We start from the raw sequence: 25,000 nt of genomic DNA, 5'->3' as shown, positions 1-25,000 counted from the left end.
GCTCTGTATCATAATCCATCCGTCCATTTTGTGAAGGCTGAAGAATGGGTGAAAGGGATTGCTATAACCCTGGCTAACCTGATTAGTTGGACCATACACATCCTGGGTACAAATAGCAGCTCCACCCCACCGGTCACTGCTCTCTCTGTCCTCAAGCTGCGCAATTAGTCATCAGCAATCATCACTACAAGGTATGAAACTTATTAAAAATATTGATTTTGAATTATCTGTTTGTTGTTTGTTTGAACTATTTATCTAAAATGAGCTGAAAAAACACAACTATTAAGGTTTTTTGTTGACAAATTAAATGTTTTGTGTCAAGTCTATTTAATTTTGTAAAAACTAATAAGCTAACTTAAATTCTTCATGTTTTCCGAACACAAATCGATTGTGTACACTGTAAAAAGCGATTAGTTCCTTGCTAAAAAAGCAATAGATTGATTTACTTTAAAAATGTCAGAAAACTCATTGACTTAACTTATATAATTATGCACAAAGTTTACCTTAATAATAATAAGGCAACAACTTATACTGTTTTTCTTTAAGTAAAATCAACTAATCACTTTTTACAGTGTGGAACCCAGCATTTTTCACAGTGTGCCTGTGGGTAAACAATGAGTAATGAGCATTTTTATGTTTTTATGAGCCTCTTTTAAGTCTTGCAAAGCCATTTTTTATTTCATTTATTTTATGTAAAATATCATTTTATTAATCTTGTGTGAGTTTCCTTCCTTAAATATAACAAAACGTAATGTTTAATTAGCAATAAACTCTCACCGGCCACTTTATTAGGTACACCTTACCAGTACCAGGTTGGACCCACTTTTGCCTTCAGAACTGCCTTAATCCTTCATGGCGTACATTCAACAAGGAACTGGAAATATTCCTTTTGGTCCATATTGGCAGGATAGCATCACGCAGTTGCTGCAGATTTGTCGGCTGCACATCCATGATGCGAATCTCCCGCATTACATCCCAACGGAGCTCTATTGGATTGACATCTGGTGACTATGGAGACCATTTGAGTACAGTGAACTCATTGTCATGTTCAAGAAACCAGTCTGAGATGATTCACGCTTTATGGCATGGCGTTATCCTGCTGGAAGTAGCCATCAGAAGATGGAGACACTGTGGTCATAAAGGAATGGACATGGTCAGCAACAATACTCAGGCTCAGGCTGTGGTGTTGACACGATGCTCAATTGGTACTAATGGGCCCAAAGTGTGCCAAGAAAAAGTCCCCCACACCATTACACCACCACCAGAAGCCTGAACCGTTGATACAAGGCAGGATGGATCCATGCTTTCATGTTGTTGACACCAAATTCTGACCCGAACATCTGAATGTCACAGCAGAAATTGAGAAGTCAAGAAATTCAATCTTCTATTGTCCAATTTTGGGGAGCCTGTGCAAATTGTAGCCTCAGTTTCCTGTTCTTAGCTAACCGGAGTGGCACCCGGTGTGGTCTTCTGTTGCTCATCCGCTTCAAGGTTGGACGTGTTGTGCGTTCAGAGATGCTCTTCTACAGACCTCGGTTGTAACGAGTTGTTATTTGAGTTACTAATAACTCAAATAATATTTGAGTAATGAGCCTTTCTATCAGCTGGAACCAGTCTGGCCACTCTCCTCTGACCTCTGGCATCAGCAAGGCAATTGCACCCACAGAACTGCCGCTCACAGGATGTTTTCTCTTTTTCGGACCATTCCCTGTAAACCCTAGAGAAGGTTGTGCATGAAAATCCCAGTAGATCAGCAGTTTCTGAAATACCCAGACCAGCCCGTCTGGCACCAACAACCATACCACATTCAAAGTCACTTAAATCACCTTTTTTCTCCATTCTGATGCTTGGTTTGAACTGCAGCAGATCGTCTTGACCATGTCTACATGCCTAAATGCATAGAGTTGCTGCCATGTGATTGGCTGATTAGAAACTTGCATTAACGAGCAGTTGGACAGGTGTACCTAATAAAGTGGCTGTTGAGTGTAAATTGCAAATTGTTATGACAGGATGTGCTGACAACAGAGATAGTTCCAAATGCAGCCGTATTATAAAATGGGATGGTCGTACAGGCAAGGGTAAACAGGAGCACCAACAACAACAGAGAAAATCCAAAGAGTAATCCACATAATAGGCGATGGTCAGGGCAGGCAGAAAAATGGTCGTAAATAGGGTAAACAGTCCAGGGATCAAAACACAGACAGGCTAACACAGGGAACCGCTTTGAAATGTGTGGTAAATGTGTTGTCTTTATAGTCCGAGTAATCAGTCTATCATGAGCTTCCAGCTGTGTGTGTCTATTCAGGGGGAATCAGGAACTGGTGTGGGAGTGCAAAGACTTCTGGGAGTTGTATTTCATATAGTGGCAGATGTGCAGTTCTGCACAGGCTAGATTCCTGTTGATCGTGACACTAATAGCCTAATTTGAATATTTTTAAAGGTGTTTGTTTAATCAATATACAGATTTTGTTTAGTTTTGTTTTTGTTTTGTGTTTGATAGAAAGTTTTCTATTATTAACAATCATGCAGTACATCAGTGGAAAGCTTATTTAGTCATCTGCTGTATAAATCTCAATAAGCAGATATATATATATATATATATATATATATATATATATATATATATATATATATATATATATATATATATATATATATATATATATATATATATATATATATATATATGGCTGGTTTTGGTGTCCCGGGTCACATTCAAAATGATGTATATAATTGTAAATTACTGTTTTAAGGACTTTTCCATTACAGTCAGTTTAGTAGACTGCAGTTTGGTTTATATTACACAATGGCTTGATATTAATCACTGACCTTTTCATTTCTTGTTGTGTTCAGGTCTCTCAACAACAATGAGTCCAAAAAATGTCGTTTTCAAGAAAATTTCCAAAGACAAGTCGGTAAGTTTGAGTAACATTTTCTAAACATTAGGAAAGTTTATATGATCTTAGCAAACCCAGTAGTAATTTGTGTTTGATAGATGGCTAAACATAGAAAGCTTGGCTAAATCAAGACTAAATTTGGGCTGTCAGTGAAATAGACATCTAACAATACTTGAAAAAGGAATGAATGACTACAGTTTGTCTAATCTATCTATTTGATAGTCTATTTTTGCACTTGTCTATTAGATTTTTCCTAATAGCCAATATTTAGCCTTGTTTTAGCTACGGCATCTATGTTTAGATGTATATTAGATTCTATTAGATGTCTATTAAACACAAAATTGCTTGATGGGAATCATGTTCAGCTTTTCAGGTCATAGAAAGGATAATTTTCGTCACACTTTTGAGAATTTATTGTCCCTATTTAATCCTGAAAGTGTTTGGATTGTCAGAGAAACTGGAGAAAAGAAGACATACAGAAGAATTGTTACTAATGGTCACTAATGGTTACCGACTTTCCTCACATTTGACCCAATTCTGAAAATGCTGGGTTGTCGTAACCCAACAATAAGTAAAATATGGACATTTTCACTTTTTAACCTAATGATTTGATTTGTCTACATTTGACCCAATTCTAAATATGCAGAGTTGTCGTATCCCAATGATAGGTAAAATTTGGACAAATAAAATTCAAATGAAAACTTTTACCCTGAAGGTTGGGTTTGTCCACATTTGACCCCAATTCTGAAAATGCAGGGTTGTCATAACCTAACGTGGATAAAATATGGACAAGTTCAATTTATATGACACTTTTTAACCTGAATGTTGGGTTTGTCCACATTTGACCCAATTTTGAAAATGCAGGGTTGTCCTAACCCAAGGTTTGGTAAAATATGGACAAATTCAATTGAAATGACACTTTTTAACCTGAAGGTTGGGTTTGTCCACATTTGACCCAATTCTAAAAATGCTGGGTTGTCGTATCCCAGCAAAAGGTAAAATTTGGACAAATAAAATTTTAATAAAAACTTTTACCCTGAAGGTTGGGTTTATCCACATTTGACCCCAATTCTGAAAATGCAGGGTTGTCATAACCCAATGATAAGTAAATATGGACAAATTCAATTTAAATGACACTTTTTAGGCAGCACGGGGTGCAGTGGGTAGCACAATTGCCTCACAGCAAGAAGGTCGCTGGTTCGAGCCCCGGCTGGGTCAGCTGGTATTTCTGTGTGTAGTTTGAATGTTCTCCCCATGTTCGCGTGGGTTTCCTCCGGGTGCTCTGGTTACCCCTTCAAGACCAAAAACATGTGGTATAGGTGAATTGGGTAAGCTAGAATGTCCTTGAATGAGTGTGTATGGATGTTTTCCAGTGATGGGTTGCAGCTGGAAGGGAATCCGCTGTGTAAAACATATGCTGGATAAGTTAGTGGTTTATTTCCCTGTGGTGACCCTAGATTAATAAAGGGACTAAGCTTACAACAAGTATTTTTTTTTTTTCAAATGTACTAGTGGGTGCAGAACACTATAGTTCATTTAGATAAGCAGGGATAGCCAAATAAAATATATTGAGACATATTGAACCCAAAAAATTTTAAACTGTAAACTAAAAGGCTGGGCAACACGGTGGTGCAGTAGGTAGTGCTGTCGCCTCACAGTAAGAAGGTCACTGGTATGAGCCTTGGCTAGGTCAATTGGCATTTCTGTGTGGAGTTTGCATGTTCTCCCCGTATACCTGTGGGTTTCCTCCGGGTGCTTTCCCCCACAAGTCCAAAGACATGCAGTACAGGTGAATTGGCTAAGCTAAAATTGACTGTAGTTTATGTGTGTGAATAAGTGTGTATGGATGTTTTCCAGTGATGGGTTGGAGCTGGAAGGGCATCCACTGTGTAAAACATGTGTTGGATAAGTTGGTCGCTGTGGCGACCCCTGATTAGTAAAGGGACTAAGCCGAAAAGAAAATGAATGAATGAATGAATGAATGAATGAATGAATGAATGAATGAATGAATGAATGAAAATAAAAGCCAACAGAAAGTGAAGAAGCCCCAGCAGTGAGTTTGGAAAAAACTGAAGTTTAGGTTTGATGAATTTGCTTGACAGCAGAGACAACAGAGTACTGATAGTTGTATCAATAGGGACACTTTTCATTGGTCACAGGTCAACTGCAAAAAGTTGGCCTGATTTCACCCTAAATATTGTCACAGCAAAATATGATTCAGATGTGTGTTGGACATGCATGCAGTAAGCTATTAAATTCATGAAGCTGTAAAAAAGACACTGATTATAGGCCTTCATTATTAATCCATGTTTTCCATTCAGGTGGGTGTGTATATGGGGAAGAGAGACTTTGTTGACCGAGTGGACTCAGTAGATCCAGTGGGTAAGTCATTGAATCAGCATTTCTGTTTTTCAATGTATCTATTTTTAACATATAATCTTTCATTTACATTTACTTCTACTTTGTATTTTCTTTTGCATCAGACGGTGTCATTCTTATTGACCCTGAACAGCTGAGGGGCAAAAAAGGTCACTAAATTAATTCACAATTCCACCAAAAGTGACCAGATGATCATTCAGACATACTATAACAAGACTCTCTGTGTCGTCCTCCAGCATATGTCACATTGTCATGCGTGTTCCGGTATGGCCGTGATGACGACGCAGAGGTGTTGGGTATCTCGTTTAGGAAAGAGATCTACATTTCCACCCGGCAGGTCTACCCCGCACTGCAGGACAAAGAGCAGTGCATTCTCACCAAAGTGCAGGAGAAACTACTGCGCAAACTGGGGGACAATGCCTACCCCTTTTTCTTTGAAGTAAGTGACTTCATGTGATGTCATTTAATTTAGACATCTTTGCAAAATTAAAAGGTACCATGGTGTCGAATCATCTACCTTTAGGGTAGGGGTTCTCAAACTCGGCCCTATAGGTCCAGTGTCCTGCCGATTTTAACTTGCCTCCAACACATCTGCAAGGATGATTCTAGAAAACCTAGTAAGAGCTTGATTAGCTAGCCAAGGTGTGTCTGATCGGGGTTGGAACTAAACTTTGCAGGACACCGGCCCTCCAGTACCGAGCTTGAAAACCCCTGCTTTATTGGTTATACCACGTGCAACTTGATAAGAAAGACTTTTCTCATTTCTGTTTCTTTAGTTCCCTGATAACTTGCCCTGCTCAGTTGGACTGCAGCCAGCCCCAAAAGATGTCGGAAAGGTATCTCTATTTTATTTACTTTTTTTTTCCTCGTTTTGCTTTTCAAATTGTGGGTTGTTCTTTAAATAACTGCAACACAGGCTCATCGTGAATATGTACCCAAGTCTACATTTCTGTAGGGCACAAATTATGTGCTCCAAGGTACATTTGGGTTAGTTTTATCTGTAAGTGAAGTTTCACAAACTGATTTCAAGAGTAGCACTTGATATGGTTGATCGCAGCTGATCCCCCCTTCGTAATCGGAAGCCAAACGGATGAATTTAAGATCAATATAAATAGCCCGTCTTGTAGGGATGTAACGGTATCAGAATTTCACGGTACGGTAATACCTTGATATGAATGGCACGGTACGGTATTTATTGAATAATTTACAGGAAAAACAAAACTAATGAAAAGACTCGAAAAAAGTGCCAAAAGTGTTTATGTACCTTAGCACTGAACATATCAATGACATACAAATTAGCCATCTATCTGTAAGTTTCGAAACAGGAACTTCAAGTTTTCAATTTTATTAACAAAAATTTATTAAACCATATAAAAAACATAAAGTTTCAATTTAGTATTGTTGAAAACTCATCACATTCAACATTTAATCACTCACTCACTTAGATAGAGATGGATTTTTTAAGGAAAATTATCATATAACTATAATCTGGTCAAAGCTGGGATCTCTGGGCATGTCCCCTGCAACAGAAAAAAACCCTCTCATTTGGGACTGAGGTTTCTGGGACAGAGAGATATGATTTAGCCAAGGTTGACAGCAGTGGGTAACGTTGTGCAATGTCTTTCCACCACTTGAGAGGACAAGCCATGAGTGAGATATAGGTCTCTTTGCGGTACAAGTCAATGTCTGCATCAATCTAACAAGTGTGCTGTGTTCTGCAGTCCCCATGACTGTTTTTAGCCGTATTCCCCTACTTATATTTAACCACAGTCTGGCAGTGCCTGCATACGTTTTTTTCTTTGTCTGTCACCTTTTCTCCTTTTTCATATCTATTTAGAAAGAAACCGAAATGCTTCCACACATCCGATTTAAAACCCGCTTTAGGTTCGATCATTTCCAGCTCTTTTTCTTCCCTGCTACTAGCAACACACTCCATTTCCGCATTACTGGATCTGTAGTGTCAACAGACCGCAAAGGATCATGGCCACGCCTAGGCTGATGGAAATTGTAGTTCTCTCTACCTTCCGTTCGCTTCATTCGCCTGAGCAAACTTTTCTCAGAAATATAGTTTTATTAAATCATGCGCCAACAGTCATATTGAAAAAAATTACTATTGCGGTATGATGGTATTTACAATATTGTTACATCCCTACCGTCTAGTATTACTCTCTCATCTTCGTTTTTTTAAAAATCCCCCATCCACCCCAACTTTTCTTCCTTTATCAGGGGGAGCTCTTGAGAACTACCTGGTCTCGTACCCCGTTACATACTCACACCGGGTGGAAGCCCTAGGCTCAATTATCAGCATTCCAAACCTGCTATTATTATGAAGCAATATCTAATGAACTCTTGAAAAAGGGTATGACACTGATGTCGATGGCTTCTGTTCCTTTTCCCGCTACTGGCAGACCCCTTACCTCCTCGTTGATGGCTTTTCAAATGTTACAAGCTTGCCCTGGTGGCTCGCTGTGTACATCAGCGGCCTTGGGTGACAACAGGGGTTTAAGTCCGGCAAAGAGCAGTTCCAGAAATTAAATAAAAGCAAATTAATAAAGAACAGGCCGAGAACATGCTAATAAAACTACCCGAAAATGTGGTAAAACTGTGCAGGGCTTTTCTTTATTTTCCAGATCAGCTTTCGAATATGCTATAAGTTGTGTTTGTAAACACTCGCTCCATCGGGTTCGCGGCTGTCAGCGCTAGCCACACTTGTCACCAAGCCGACCAATCACAGAGCTTGAACTACTTGTCGTTACTATAATCGTCTCTATAGGGGTCTAGCGAAGAACGGTTACAGAAAGCAGGTCAATCAAAAGCAAATAAATAAACAACAGGCCGAGAGTGTGGTGAAATAAAACATCTGAAAATGTGGTAAAATCGTGCAGGGCTTTTCTTTAATTTTTAGATCAGCTTTCGAAAACGCTATAGGATGCGTTTAGGGAAAGGGTGTGTTGGGTCAGTCGGTCATCCAGTCATTTAAGGCTGGTTTATACTTCTGCATCGAGTAATCGGCGTGACCCACGGCCAGGGCCATGAGACCCTTCGAGGGGCATGTGCTCAAAGTGAAAATCCCAGGGGTTGGTGGGTGGATGATGAGTAAGCGATCGCAAAGTGAAGACCGTGGTGGCGGGGAGGGAGGAGGTGGGTCGTAAAGTAATTGTTGGATTGGGATTGATGTCACTTGTAAACACTCGCCCTATTGGACTCTCTGCACCACCCACACTTGTCACAGCTACCAAGCCGACCAATCAAAGAGCTTGCACTACTCGTCGTTGCGCCTTGTAGTAACATTATTATTACAGCAGCCGTGAAGCTATAGGGGTTCAAATCCAGCGAAGAAGAACGATTCCAGAAAGCAGGTAAAACAAACGAAAATAAATAAAGGCAGAGAACGTGGTGAAATAAAACATCTGAAAACGTGGTAAAATCGTGCTGGGCTTTTCTTTAATTTCTAGATCAGCTTTCAAAAACACTATATGTTGTGTTTAGGGGAGGGGTGTGTTGGGTCAGTCGGCCATGCAGTCATTTAAGGCTAGTTTATATGGTATTTCTGCATCTAGTGATCAGCGTGACCTCAATAGTATCTAGATACAGCCTTTATGATGAAAGCTGAGATTGCATCGCTCAGAGATGCAATGTCAGACACAATGCACTCAATGGAGCTAGTGATGTCACTGTGAGGGGTGGGGTTAGGTGAGCACATTAAAAAGCATTAGATGCATCTCAGATTGCATCTGCACCAAGTCTGCAGCCAGACCTCTCTCCGTGACCCACGGCCAGGGCCGTGCAGAGACCCTTTGAGGGTAGACTCTGAGTCCTAGGCTATCCAGGTCAGCTGTTTTAGCATTAGCTTTTAGCATAATGATTCCAGGGTAGCCTTAAATAGGCTTTGGTCCTACTCTGACATAATTGTTTCTCTAGTATGCTTGTGATGTACTGTATGACCTCTGTTTTAGTATCTCATCTGTTTTCACAGCACTGTGCTGTTGAGTTTGAGGTGAAAGCCTTCTGTGCTGAGAGCCAGGATGCCAAAGTTCGCAAACGGTTAGTCTTCATCTTTTTCTATAACATATGAAGGAAACACTGGATAGTGCTATTCTGGGGTCCATTCTTCGTAACTTGCTTAAATGATCTAAGATGATTAGGCAGATCCTGGATCTTTTAATCTTGATAACAGATCTCTGGCTAATTTGGTTCTTCAAACAGGTTCGCGAATCAGATTAAAATGTCTGGATGAACTGATCTGAGATCATTACGTGTATTGTGAAGGACAGATCTATCGATCCCCGAAATCAAGATCAGCAATGGAACGATTGGCTGACGGCATAGCAGCGTAATGACATCATCTGATTAATATTCAATTATCCATGTGAGCTAAATTACATCAAATTAGCAGTAAACGGTTTGTTAAATAGGATAAGCAATAACTTTACACCTTGTTGTGGGCTGTATGGCCCTTTCATGTGTGAAGAGCGATCTCTTTAGTTTTACAGTTAGCTGATTTTCCTTATTATAGTAGTATTATAGAAACCATTTTTTAATCGGTGTAAAGAATAACTGGATATTTACAAAAACATATTGATATTGGTAAAGGCATCTGCAACTTTTGTGAAGTATCAAATCACCAGCATATTAACTGTCAAAACATGTTTATGACTGCATAAATGTATTATTGCTTTTAAAAAGTCACATATTGTGCATTATCAGACACAAATTGTACTAAAGCGATATAAAAAGTTCATATCAATAAGTTTTCTCTTTGCACCACCAGGTGGCAGTCTTTATACTTTCATTTCGGGGGAGCAGATTGCATAAGTTTTATTAATATATATATATATATATATATATATATATATATATATATATATATATATATATATATATATATATATATTTAAAAATAGTTACTATTTTCCTAAGTGTATATAACTACTACTGTAAGAAATTATCAGATTTCGGTACATACTTTCAGTATTTTCTTTGCTTGAATTGAGCCGATCTAATCCTGTTTATATGAATTGAGCCTGCTCCCGACCAGGTTTGATCTACCAGAACTGTTGCTATGACAACAACTCTCGGATCAGTTTTGAAAAACGAAACGATCCTGGATCGTGTCAAATCGTCAATAACCAAATCCAGCTAACTGAGTAATCCACGTACGAAGAGCGGACCCCAGGTCTGCCATGACATACTTGTACTACCAATTGTCCTTAACATAATTTAAGTTAACATGAGTTGTGTGTTGAGAGAGTATAGTTTATGTAGGCTGTGAAGCATTGTAGACCAACAGTATAGAAGTTTAAAAAAACAACATAATTATTGCTTACTTATGGAAATTATTTGAGGTATGATTAATAAAACTTGCATAAAATACGTGAACGTACACTACAATAACTTTTCAATTATTTATTAATGATTATTATGATGAGTTAAAGTGATTCAACTAAGTCAATGATTATGCTAAATACACTCTAAAAGAATTATTTTTGCTGTTTGTTCAAACTACTTATTTAAAATGAGCTGAAATAACACAATTCTTGAGTTTTGGTTAAAACCTAATTTACCTAATAATACAACTTAATCGATTTGTCTTGGGAACCTAACATTTTTTACAGCGTATGTCTACTTTGTTTACATTTGTTTATAGATTTTTTTTTTGTCGGAATTGGAATTTGAATTGTCCGGAATCTATTACACATGCTTTGATTTTAGTGGTGTGAATTTGCTGGTGTGCTTTGTCATTGGGGCAATGTTTCTCATTGGTTAAGTCGATCCCAAAGTCGATCCTATTTCATGTACAGGAAAAATTATACATTTTTAAGATCCCTTACAATGGCATACAAAAAAAGATTGCAGGATTCACCTCTTGTCTAAAAAATAAATCTGTCATTATCACAATCAAAAGTTTAATACAGCGAGTCACAAAGTCCAGTACGCTCCAGAAAGCTAGGAACACCTTAGTGTGTAAAGATTCAAATCAATTAAATTCAAGTTGTATAGCGCTTTTTACAATAAGTGATGTTTTGTAAACAAATTTCGGGAGGAGCACAATCAGTCTTTGACGAGACTCACAATCACAATCATTCTATTATCCAATCAGCTTAAGAGCAAACCCCTATAAATAGTCAAACACGTCATACCTCCTTTTTCCTCGACTTCAGCATCCCTCCACCATCCCAACTCCACACTATTAAACCAGATACCTATTTAAATCTGAGGGGAGAGTATTCTAGAGCCGGGCTAGACACTGCGCTCGGATCCTATCTCTTTTTATCCTGTTAAGGGGAATAACACGAGTTAGGGTGTCTTCCCGAGCTCAGAGCCCTCTCCCCAGACAGCACGCCAAATACGCATATTCTATTCAGTCAAATATCTGAGTGTGAACTCATGAATTATTGTTTCAAAGCAGCTAACAGATGCACAATGTTGCATTACAATCAAATTAAGTTAAAGTCACAATCAAATATAAGTTATTATATATAAACAAGTTAACCTGCAGTTTTATAGCGTATAGGTGATGTCTATGTGTTCATGTTTAATGAAGTGTATTAAGTGCATGTGTTGTCAAAGTCCTCGATGGTTGGCATCATCTCTTCGTATGTATTGTCCTTGAAGACCACTTACTAGTTCATTTCTGAGCTTTTAATATCTGTTCTTGTAACCGTCCACCACCTACATCAGGAGCTCAGTCGGTCTGATGATCCGTAAGGTCCAGTATGCCCCAGAGAAGCTCGGACCCGCTCCCAGTGTGGAGACCACCCGTGACTTCCTCATGTCTGACAAACCGCTGCATTTGGAAGCTAGCTTGGAGAAGCAGGTGGGTTGCAAACATTTTTTGGTGAGATTATGATGTTTTATATTGCTTTTATTGAGGATTTTTTTTTTGTACAGTTAAAGTCAACCTCACAGCAAGAATGTCGCGTGTTCCCGACTGGGTCAGTTGGCGTTTCTGTGTGGAGTTTGCATGTTCTCCCAGTGTTGACGTGGGTGAATTGAATAAACGAAATTGCTTATAGTGTATGAGTGTGTTTGAATAAGAGTGTATGGATGTTTCCCAGTACTGGGTTGCAGCTGGAAAGGCATCCGCTGCATAAATAGTTGGTGGTTCATTCCACTGTGGTTGACCTCTGAAATAGAGACTAAGCCGAAGGAAAATAAATAAATAAAATTTATAAATAACAGTTTTGGTCATTTATTTATTTTCGGTTTAGTCCCTTTATTAATCTGGGGTCGCCACTGCAGAATGAACCGCCAACTTATCAAGCATATTTTTTTTACGCAGCGGATGCCCTTCCAGCTGCAACCCATCACTTGGAATCACACACTCATGCACACACAGTATGGTCAATTTTATCATGCCCAATTCACATAGCGCATGTCTTTGGACTTGTGGGAGCACCAGAGAACACCCACAGCAACATGGGGAGAGCATGCAAACTCCACACAGAAATGCCAACTGACCCAGCCGAGGCTCGAACCAGCAACATTTTTGCTGTGAGGCGAACGTGCTACCCACTGCGCCACCACGTCACCCTACAGTTTTTCTTACATTATCTTATTTTATTTTTTCCTTGTAGACGTACTATCACGGAGAACCCATCAACGTAAGGGTCAAAATCAATAACCAATCCAACAAAAATGTGAGGAACATCATCCTTTCCGGTGAGTGCATTAACAAATCAGCAGACTAAGGCTATTTTGACTCGTTTAACCAAGTCTTATGTACACCCGGACTGTATATATAACATAAAACACTTGTGATTGTCTGTTATTTAGTGGAACAAAACGCCAACGTGGTGCTGTACTGCAATGACAATTATATGAAGGTGGTGGCCACAGAGGATTCTGGGTAATCAGTTTAGTTCAGTTCATTCATTCATTCAATTTCTTGTCGGCTTAGTCCCTTTATCAATCCAAGGTCGTCACAGCAGAATGAACCGCCAACTTATCCAGCACATTTTTTACACAGCGAATGCCCTTCCAGCCGCAACCCATCTCTGGGAAACATCCACACACATATTCACACACACACTCATACACTACAGACAATTTAGCCTATCCAATTCACCTGTACCGCATGTCTTTGGACTGTGGGGGAAACCGGAGCACCTGGAGGAAACCCACGCGAATGCAGGGAGAACATGCAAACTCCACACAGAAACACCAACTGAGCTGAGGATCGAACCAGCAACCTTCTTGTTGTGAGGCGACAGCACTACCTACTGCGCCACTGCGTCGGCAGCAAGGAATTTTTCATAGTGATTCCTATGATTTTTTTTTCTTCTCGAAAAAGTCTTATTTGTTTTATTTTGGCTAGAATAAAATCAGTTTTAATTGTTTTAAAACCATTTTAAGGTCAAAAGTATTAGCCCCCTTAAGCAATATTTATTTAATTTGACTGTTGAAATAGTTTTTCAGGAGAAATAACAAAACGGGAGGGTGGCGAAAAACCCAACAGTCCATTTCTATGTTTATTTTGTTTAGTCAGTCTTGCAGCAAGAAGGTCGCAGGTTTGAGTCTCAGCTAGATCAGGAGGCCCTTCTGTGTTGAGTTTGCAAATTCTCCCTGTGCCTGTGTGCGTTTCCTCTGGTATCCCTCCAAGACCAAAGACATGTGGTTGTAGGCAGGGCTGGACTGGGGCAAAAAATCGGCCCTGGCATTTTGGGCCAGAGCGGCCCACTAAATTCAATCAAAATGCTATCTCTCTATGCACGTCCAATATTTTTATCAACTCATATTCTATAAAACAGAAAAGCCATATATATGAAATAAATAAATACAAACCCTTAATCTCAATTTAATTTTTGTATACTGTCCATAAAGATATTTGTTGAGTTCTAAAAAATACACTATTCATTCATTTATTTTTCTTCGCATAAGTCCCTTATTTATCAGGGGTTGCCGCAGTGGAATTAACTGCCAACTATTCCAGGTATGTTTTATGCAGCAGATGCCTTTCCAGCCACAACCCAATATTGGAAATCATCCATACACTCTCATTCACACACACTCATACACTACAGCCAATTTAGCTTATTCAATACACTATTCACTCAGCCTATATTCAATAATAAACATAACAAGAACTGCCTGCTAATGCATGGGTAAATCTTCAAAGGGAACAGTGTACTTTATAACCTCTTTCACCTCATCCTGCTTGCTGTTTCACTACCAAACAGCCTCGTGTAGCTGCATATTTATATGAGCATCATCTTCACTCTGAATATTTATAACAAAACAGGGCTTTCATTTCCATTGAAAAGAACAAGCTTTACCCCGTCTCTTTTGCAGAATATCAGTTTTAATAACCAATAATAGCCATTATAACAGTATAACGTACATTAAATTTAAACGATAAAGGTAAGCAATCAGTCAATGTGCAGAATCAGAATCAGCCCGGCCCAAAAAGTACGCCGGCCCATCGGGAAAGTGCCCGGTCCGCCAGATGGCCAGTCCGCCCCTGGTTGTAGGGTCCAGCCAGTTGGTCTAATGATGGTGTCCACTGGGGGATGAAGGTTCACTGCGTGTTCGGTCTTTTGGGTGCACAATGTTGATTTACTTTAAATTTAACTCGTATCTGACTCCAATTTGAATATGAGGTGGTTTAGAATGTTAATATATTTATCTTTAGTTTTATCTGACACCAATCATAAAACATTAAGAAGATTATATCAAAATATAATTTAGATAAATGTTTGAACCTTTTGTCTTCACTAGTAACTATCACATTCGTTCATTCGGGTGCTCATGTCGCTCAGAGAAATCGCCCCTGGCCGAAGGCGTCCCTCACGATCACACTCTCGTCAGTCTTGCCAAATAATTTGGCGTTTAATTCTAATAGTTGTAAAGTAAACGGCCAAGAACATGGACTGACTGTAAAACATGTAATTTTTCTAGTAGCATTGACCACAAAACTATAAATTTGTTAGAGTCTGAGTCTAAAAAATCTAGAAATATATCTAGTAAAATAGTATGTACTGTCATCATGGCAAAGATAAAATAAATCAGTTATTACAGATGAGTTATTAAAACTATTATGTTTAGAAATGTGTTGAAAAAAACTGGCTCTCCAATAAACAGAAATTGGGGGGAATATATACAGGAGGGCTAATAATTCTGACTCCAACTGTATAATAATAAGCAGCTATTTTGCCTGCAGGCACTCTGTTGATTCTGGTGCCAAACTGGAGAAAGTCTACACTTTGCTACCCCTGCTGGCCAATAACAGAGAACGCCGAGGAATTGCGCTGGATGGAAAATTAAAGCATGAAGATACTAATCTAGCCTCTTCCAGCATGTGAGTCTTTGTGACCATAAAATGTGAACATTTTAAATAAATCATTGAACAATGGATATTAATTGTGTTATTGCTCCATCGCAGCATTAAAGAAGGCGTTCAGAAGGAAGTTCTGGGAATCATGGTGTCTTACAGAGTTGTTGTGAAGCTTATTGTTGGAGGGTTAGTATTCCCACAACACAATGTAGTCTTCTTATGTATATTCCCACCAAAAGTCACACATTCATTGTTTGTTTGTTTTTTAATCTAAAGATATCCACACATTTGCAGTTTTCTGTATTTTGTGATTCATGATTTTGTTTTCCCCCATTTATTTATGCTTGTAAATTGCATTATGAGACCTGGATCTATCTTGCAACAACTTTTAAGCTTGAAAAGTAAAAAAAAAAAAAAGACTTTTATTGACATTTTTAATAGTTTAAAGTGATATATTGTTCAATTCAATTCAATTCAGCTTTATTTGTATAGCGCTTTTACAATATAGATTGTGTCAAAGCAGCTTCACATAAATGGTCATAGTAACTGGATCAGTGTAGTTCAGTTTTTAGTGTTTAAGTTCAGTTCAGTTCAGTTTAGCTCAGTTCAGTGTGATTTAATCATTACTGAGAGTCCAAACACTGAAGAGCAAATTCATCGATGCGTAGCTCTACCAATCCTGAACCATGCGAGCCAGTGGCGACAGCGGAGAGGGAAAAAAAACTTCACCTGATGGGAGTGAAGAGAAAAAACCTTGAGAGAACCAGACTCAGTTGGGCACGACCATTTTAATTTCTCCGCTGGCCAAAAGTCTTGTGGAGAGCTTCAGTCACCGTGGTGGAGGCTGGAAGATGGCTTCAGCGAAGACTCGTCTGTCCCTGGAGCGTCGCTGGAATCAGACTCATGTTCTCCACTCCCCACGACCATCAGCGCAGCAGCAGCTCAGGATATGGCCTGGTCCCGGATATGGAAACCTTGGGATCATCTCGTCGCTGGTCTTGGATCCAATCAGTGACTCCGCATAATCTGAGGACCTCGGGATGAGTATCCCCAGGTGAAAATAGAGAATAAAGAGAATAATTAGCGTAGCTGCTGTTCATAGTGTATATAAGCAAGATGCAGAAGCCTGTGTGGAACCCGCTAGGTGATGCATTGAGTGTATGCTTTACTAAACAGATAGGTCTTTAATCTAGTTTTGTACTGGGAGAGTGTGTCTGAGCCTCGGACGTTATCAGGAAGGCTATTCCAGAGTGTAGGAGCCATGAAAGAGAAGGCTCGACCTCCTTTACTTGATTTTGCTATTCTAGGTACTACCAGAAGCCCTGAGTTTCGAGATCTTAAAGTGCGAGTTGGATTGTAGCGAGACAGAAGGTTGGTTAGATAAACAGGAGCTAGATTATTTAGAGCTTTATAGGTGAGAAGTAATATTTTAAATTCAAATATTGTCTGGGTTGGTGTTGTATATTACGCTACAAAAACCTTGTAATAAGCTGCCCGTACATTTCATGTTATTTTGCAGACTCATTTCTCTATATGTTATCTCAAACTACTAAAATGTCAATAAAAGTCGCTTTGTTTAACTGTAGAGTTGAATTTTCAACATCAAAAGTCGACTGAGCAGAGATCAAGCTCCCATAATGCAATTCACAACCGTAAATAAATACAGAAACTGTTATTTAATAGACATATTTTACAGTGTGTGGTGTGTTTTGTACATCCTAATGTTTTTGTTTGTCTTCTGCACAGCATGATGGGATCCAGGTAAATATAATTTTTTTTTTAATCTTGCGCCAAAATCCCAAAAATCCAAAACATAAAATCTAATTTTATAGGGGTAACATGATGTACTTTTCTGTTCTGCAAAGTCACGGAGCTCAAATTCACTCACAAAAATGGTGGCTCATTGGTTAGCACTGTCGCCTTCAAGCAAGGAGGTTGCTGGTTCGAGTCCCGGCTGGGTCAGTTGGCATTCCTGTGAAGTTTGCATGTTCTCCCCATGTTCGCATGGGTTTCCTCCGGGTGCTCCGGTTTCCTCCACAGTCCAAACACATTGAGGTCAAACAACATTGAGTAACTTTGTTTGAGTAAACAAAATTGTCCGTAGTGTATGAGTGTGTGTGTGAATAAGAGTGTATGGATGTTTCCCAGCACTGGGTTGCAGCTGGATGGGCATCCGCCGTGTAAAACATATGTCAGATAAGTTGGCGGTTCATTCCACTATGGCCACCTCTGAAATAGAGACTAAGCTGAAGGAAAATGAACGAATAGACATTATTACATCATATTGGACTTTTGAGACGTTCCCTAACTTGCCCATGTCTTCTGAAAGGGTAAAGGGAGGAGCACCAGCTGTTTTCCTTTTAAAGGTACACACACAAAATAGTGCCAACAGATGCTATAATGAATGATGTTTTGAGATGAATTCCACAAATACATAATGGGACACCACAACTTGTGAAGTTTATTTATAAACACATTTCGAGAGGATCACGTGCTCATAATTGTTCACAGCTGTTCCAACGTAAGCTAATGACTAATTATCCTGTCAGACGATCCCTTACCCACTATAAATAACCAGACTTTTCTCATCTCAATATCTTCGTCTTGAAGAAATCCCCCCACCCAACCCTACTTTCCCTCCTTTCAAATAGGCGACACGGTGGACAGTGATTAGCGCTGTTGCCTCACTGCAAGAATACCCCTGGTTTAACTCCCTTCCAAACCAGGCGACATTTCTGTGCGGAGTTTTGCTCGTTCTCCCCGTGATCGTGTGGGTTTTCCCCGGGTCCTCCGATTTCCTCACCCAGTTCAAAAACAAGCACCCTAATAATTTAGCCAAACTCTGAGTACACCTTCTCAGCATCCATATCCGACACTACAATAAGCAGAAGGGGGAGTCATCGAGAGCTACATGAGCTCAAACTCCCCTCTCGCCCTGCAACAGGAAGGAGCCCAGGGCTCAAGGATCTTATAAGCTCAGAGCTCTCTCCCGGGACAGCACGCCAAACAAGCTTATTATCAATCATCAGCTAAGTGTGAACTCTTGAAATATTACAAATTGTTAAAAGTGACATCATATACTTACTTTCTAACTTACTCCCAGGGCCAATTTATATTGAAGTTGATATTTAGTCGCACCATGTTGGTGTTTCGTAACCACATGGTTGTTAGCCCAATGCTCAACCCCCAAACTGGAGGACCATGGCATACACACATACACCACGGACAATTTAATTTATTCAATTAATCTACACAACCCGGGCTCATTGTGGAAACGTAGCCCCGCGGACGTTTCTGCGGACTGCGAGATACGTCCCGGAAGGTACGTATTCGAGCAGTTTTTGTTTTCGCGGATCCGCGAGAGGCCGCTGTGTACGCTTTTTTTCGTCTCAGTTCGCACCCGCGCTGTTCTCGCGCGAAAAGCCGCCCTCCTCTTCCTCCTCCTCCTTCCCTAAACCTAAGCAACGGTTTTCAAAAGCCGTCCAGAAAAAAAAAAGCAAAAGCCCTCGTCTTCGATTTCGACCGCGTTTTCAGATCCCGCCGCGTTCTCGCCCTTTTTTTTCGGATTCTGTTTTTCATCTTACCTGATTTCTGGAACCTGCTGTTCCCCAGACTCGATCCCGGTCGTCGTCGTCCCCGGCTCATCCTCCTCCGGGGTCTCCGCTCCGCCAAAGCAACGCTGTGAGCTAAGCGGACAAACTGGTTGCATCGGGAAAGCCCTCCACTCGGAGGCGAGCCGTCGGCCGGCGAGCGCGAAGAGGAGGAGCCACACCGCCCTGCAGCGTTCGCTCGAAAAAAAACTAAACGCCGCCGTATGTACCTCCGGCCACGTAAATCGCGGTCTCCAGAAATGTCCGCGGGGCTACGTTTCCAGAATGAGCTTGGGTTGCATCTACAGCACATGGACTGTGGAGGAACCGGAGGAAACACTTGCTAACATGGGGAGGACATGCAAACTCCACTCAGAAACTTCAACTGGTCCAGCCGGGGCTTGAACCAGCGGCCTTCTTGCTGTGAGGCGACAGTGCTAATCACTGCACCACTGTGTCGCCCCAAAAGTGGCATCATATGACCCCTTTTAATATCATAAACATGTTTCTGTGGTTCTGATGAGATCTTTTAATGTATAATTTGTGTTTTGACATATCAGTGAGGTCGGAGTGGAACTTCCTTTTCAACTTATGCACCCAAAGCCTGACGCAGGTATTTCATAAGAGCCCATCTTGATGTCAGTGTAAATGTAAATGTCTTTCATATCTTCTTATAAAAATGTGTCTCTTTCTGCTTTTATTCTCTTCATTGCATCTTAAAGTGAAGGAAAGGTCAGTCTTTTTTATTAATATACAGTTGTAGTCAGAGTTATTACCCCTTCTGAATTATTAGCACCCCCCCCCTATATTTTTTCCCCCAATTTCTGTTTAACAGAGAGAAGCACATTTCTAAACATAATAGTTTTGATATCTCATTTCTAATAACTGATTTATTTTATCTTTGCCATGATGACGGTAAATACTATTTGACTAGATATTTTTCAAGATGCTAGTATTCAGCTTAAAGTGACATTAAGGGCTTAACTAGGTTAATTAGGCAAGCTAAAGGGCACCTATGTTGAAAATCATCTATTGTAAGCGGTTTGGACAGAACTGTGTGTAGCTATAGTGTGTCCACAGTCATATGTGATAAAAACGCAGTAAGTCTCTTTTTAAAGCTTTCCTGTTAAAATAGGATCCCAATCCCTCTTTTACTGAGGCCGACCACAACGTGATGCAGGAGTGCAGTTTTCCCGCCCACCGAATTGATTGACAGCCACGTATAAACAACTCTGTAGTAACGCATATAATCATACCAACAAGACAGGACGTGCAAAAAGCAACCAGGAATAAAAGATCTGTTCAGCTCTCTGTGATCATCAATTGTGATCAAGAATGAGTTTTACAAGTTTAAAATGTTTTTAAAACAGTGCATGTTTGTAATGAATTACAGCGATTTTACTGTCTATACTTCATCAGCACAGCCGAATTTAATATTTTATTTTGTACATTAACATAACAAATATCCATACAGCAGTGGATATTAACCTGTATCCTGTCACATATGCTGTGCAAAAAAAAGTGCAAAGGTTAAAGTGTGTGTGTGTGTGTGTGTGTGTGTGTGTTAGTGTTTGTGTGTGTAATGGCATTGTGTGTTACTCATCGTTGCAACTCTTATTGTATTTATTATTAGTGTGTTTTGTGACATATCAGGACACAAATCTGTATAATGACATGGGTATGACGCAGGTCGGAGGTGAAATATGAAGACATTGGGGACGTCCTCATTTCTCAAAAAGCTTATAAATCCCACAGGATGAGTTCAATCAGAGAGTAAAGCTGGACACTGACTCCTGTGATGGTTGGGGTTATTAGTAGGGTGGCGTGAGGGCAATGTAACATACGGTTTGGACAGTATAAAATGAATGCAAACCTATGTAATGTCCCCACTTTTCACAAAAAAAATGTGTGTGTGTGTGTGTGTGTGTGTGTGCGTGTGTGTTAGTGTTTGTGTGTGTAATGGCATTGTGTGTTACTCATCGTTGCAACTCTTATTGTAGTATTTCTCACAAACGTTACGTAAGATCTGCTGCCTCCATGTCTGTCACTGTGTTGTTTATCTGATGCAGCCAAGGCTGAGATTGGGGCACACTCTGACAGGCATGAGGAAACTCATGGGTAGGGAGATCTAGCATTAAAGGCACAGGCCACAAAAACAGCTACATGGTTGTTCAGAGCAGAAAATCCAATATTTTGAAAGGTCTAATAAATAATCTGATGGGTGTTTTGAGCTGAAACTTTACAGACACATTCTGGAGACACAAAAGATTCATCTTAAATTTTGATAAGGGGGTAAAATAGGTGCACTTTAAGGTAATTAAGCAAATTATTGTATAACAGTGGTTTGTTCTGTAGACAAAATGAAGAAAAAAATTGCTTACGGGGGCTAATAATTTTGACCTTAAATAATTTGAAGTAAATTAAAAGCAGCTTTTATTCTAGCCAAAATAAAACAAATAAGACTTTCTCCAGAAGAAAAAAAAATATTACAGGAAATACTGTAAAACATTCCTTGCTCTGTTAAACATCCTTTGGGAAATATTTGAAAAAGAAAGACAAATTCAGAAGAGGGCGAATAATTTTGACTTCAACTGTATATATATCATCAAGTCCTATATATATCAAACTGTATATATATCATCAAGTCCTATATATATCAAACTGTATATATATCATCAAGTCCTATATATATCAAACTGTATATATTTCATCAAGTCCTATATATATCAAACTGTATATATTTCATCAAGTCCTATATATATCAAACTGTATATATATCATCAAGTCCTATATATATCAAACTGTATATATTTCATCAAGTCCTATATATATCAAACTGTATATATTTCATCAAGTCCTATATATATCAAACTGTATATATTTCATCAAGTCCTATATATATATCAAACTGTATATATTTCATCAAGTCCTATATATATCAAACTGTATATATCATCAAGTCCTATATATATCAAACTGTATATATTTCATCAAGTCCTATATATATCAAACTGTATATATATATCATCAAGTCCTATATATATCAAACTGTATATATCATCAAGTCCTATATATATCAAACTGTATATATTTCATCAAGTCCTATATATATCAAACTGTATATATCATCAAGTCCTATATATATATCAAACTGTATATATTTCATCAAGTCCTATATATATCAAACTGTATATATCATCAAGTCCTATATATATCAAACTGTATATATTTCATCAAGTCCTATATATATCAAACTGTATATATATATCATCAAGTCCTATATATATCAAACTGTATATATTTCATCAAGTCCTATATATATCAAACTGCATATATTTCATCAAGTCCTATATATATCAAACTGTATATATATCATCAAGTCCTATATATATCAAACTGTATATATATATCATCAAGTCCTATATATATCAAACTGTATATATTTCATCAAGTCCTATATATATCAAACTGTATATATTTCATCAAGTCCTATATATATCAAACTGTATATATATCATCAAGTCCTATATATATCAAACTGTATATATTTCATCAAGTCCTTATTTTACATCCCTGCATAAATAAATGGCATACATTAGTAATCTAGCTGCTCTCTAGTCTCTAGTTTATTTTATATATCAGTACTTACCTTTTTTTGCAACCTCAATAACATATTTGTGCTGTATCTGTATCTTGTCCTTCATGTGATCGTGCTGTTGCTTTAAACAGTGAAGCGGAAGAAGAAATGGTATTTGAGGAGTTCAAGCGCACCTACCTGAAGGGCATGCCTGAGGACGAGGATGAAGGAAATGCGAACATTGAGGAGAACGTGTAGAAGATCTCGAAGCATCGCTCGATATAGTAAAGTACATAATTAGGGATGTTAAAAATCATATAGAGAACACTGCGAAAGAGCACTTCTCGGTTACACTGAAAAAAAAATTATTCATTGGATATGTTAAAAAGTTTTAAGGTAATTGGTTGGAAACTATTTATGTAGGCTGAATTTAAATAAATTAAGTCAGTGGTTCTCAAACTTTTTTCACCAAGTACCTTAGAAAAAAATTGTCTCTCCAAGTACCACTAACATGAGCAGTATTGAAATACAGTAGCGTAGTAGGCCCAGTAAAGCAGCTACAACTCAGTAAAATAAAAAATAAAAAACGTGGCAGATTACCTCAGAAATATAGGCTATATGTCCAACCCAAGCTCATTCTGGAAACGTAGCCCCGCGGACGTTTCTGGAGACCGCGATTTACGTGGCCGGAGGTCCGTAAAGGCCGGGTTTGGTTTTTTTCGAGCGAACGCTGCAGGGCGGTGTGGCGCCGCTCCACCCCTCCTCTTCGCGCTCGCCGGCCGACGCAATCAGTTTGTCCGCCTAGCTCACAGCGTTGCGTCGGCGGAGACCCCGGAGGAGGAGGAGCCGGAGCCGGCCGCGGTGGACGACGACCGGGATTGAGTCCGGGGAACAGCGGGTTCCGGAAATCAGGTAAGACGAAAAACGGAATTCGGAAAATAAGGGCGAGAACGCGGCGGGATCCGAAAACGTGGTCCGCAGGGCTACGTTTCCACAATGAGCCCGGGTTGTATATGTCATATATGGCATATTATATATCATCATTTTTGATAAATTTTGAAATGTGTTTAGCATGTACATGACATATTTCATTCCTCCGCGTACCACTAAAAGGAAGCCTGTGTACCACTAGTGGTCCACGCACCACAGTTTGAGAACCACTGAATTAAGTTGAACATTGTGGTGGCTCAGTGGTTAGCACTGTCACCTTACAGCAAGAAGGTCGCTGGTTCGAGTCTCTGCTGGGCCAGTTGGCATTTCTCTGTGGAGTTTGCATGTTTTCCCCATGTTCATGTGGGTTTCCTCCGGGTCCTCCGGTTTCCCCCACAGTCCAGTGACATGCGCTATAGGGGAATTGGATGAACTAAATTGGCTGTAGTGTATATGTGTGAATGAGAGTGTATGGGTGTTTCCCAGTACTGGGTTGCGGCTGGAAGTGCATCCGCTGTGTAAAACATATGCTGGAATAGTTGGCGGTTCATTCTGCTGTGGCGACCCCTGATAAATAAGGGACTAAGCCGAAGGAAAATTAATGAATTAAAGTTGAACATTATTAAATGTAATTTGTTTAAATTCAGCCCATATAAACAGTTTGCAACTACATACCTTAAAGACATTTAGTAAATCCAATGAATCACTTTTTTCAGTGTATTTGCTGATTGTAGTTGCAATTAGAGATGAATAGAGATACTCCATCAATCATTCTTCAGCTGTCTGATCTCTGTGGAAGTGGGACCTGTAATTTAAAATTAATAGAGAGCTGTTTCTCCTATTATATACAGATACAGAAGCTGCAAAATGCATATCTAAGTAGTTGTAAAACTTTGTGATATGAAGCAAGAACCTTTATTGTAATAAATGTATTATTATGAAACACTGTATTGTTATAAAATACTGAATTGTAGTGGAGTGTTCAATGATTAAAGCATGATGAAGGAGGAGGAACGAAAGAGGTCTCTTTTTGTTGTTATTTAGGATTTTTGGTAACACTTAATAATTACACACTATGAACCATTAAGCGTTAGCAAATAGTGAAATCATGATCTGTTAATCAATAACTCTACATTAATAAATGTTAGTAAGCAGTTTATAACTGCAGCTACAAAAACTGTATTCTTGACTTACAAACTTATTCATAATGTGCTTAATACTTGTACTTTTGTACTTTATTTATTTTTCATTACTAAATGAAGTATTGCATTATTTGCAAACCATTTATTTAGTTGGATGTTTTTAAGATCATTCAAAATGAGTTAGTAAATGATTAATAAACTATTCAAATGAA

At 39.1% G+C, this 25,000-nt stretch overlaps 1 protein-coding gene across 1 annotated transcript; it reads left to right on the top strand.

Annotated features, from left to right (window-relative positions):
* The first annotated feature begins 99 nt into the window (after positions 1–99).
* Positions 100–25,000, top strand: saga (S-antigen; retina and pineal gland (arrestin) a). The gene is made up of 16 exons (NM_200559.2): positions 100–191; positions 2,854–2,915; positions 5,219–5,279; positions 5,381–5,425; positions 5,513–5,715; positions 6,053–6,112; positions 9,253–9,320; positions 11,958–12,093; positions 12,854–12,938; positions 13,053–13,125; positions 15,436–15,573; positions 15,658–15,735; positions 17,296–17,310; positions 19,700–19,752; positions 19,862–19,871; positions 22,869–25,000. The coding sequence occupies exons 2-16, from the start codon at positions 2,868–2,870 to the stop codon at positions 22,972–22,974; spliced, it is 1,179 nt and encodes a 392-aa protein (NP_956853.1). The 5' UTR covers positions 100–191; positions 2,854–2,867; the 3' UTR covers positions 22,975–25,000.

This window comes from Danio rerio, chromosome 2 (assembly GCF_049306965.1).
Source record: "Danio rerio strain Tuebingen ecotype United States chromosome 2, GRCz12tu, whole genome shotgun sequence".
NCBI lineage: Eukaryota > Metazoa > Chordata > Actinopteri > Cypriniformes > Danionidae > Danio > Danio rerio.
Note: the sequence above shows the minus strand (reverse complement) of the source record. Positions and strands in the feature narration are given on the sequence as shown.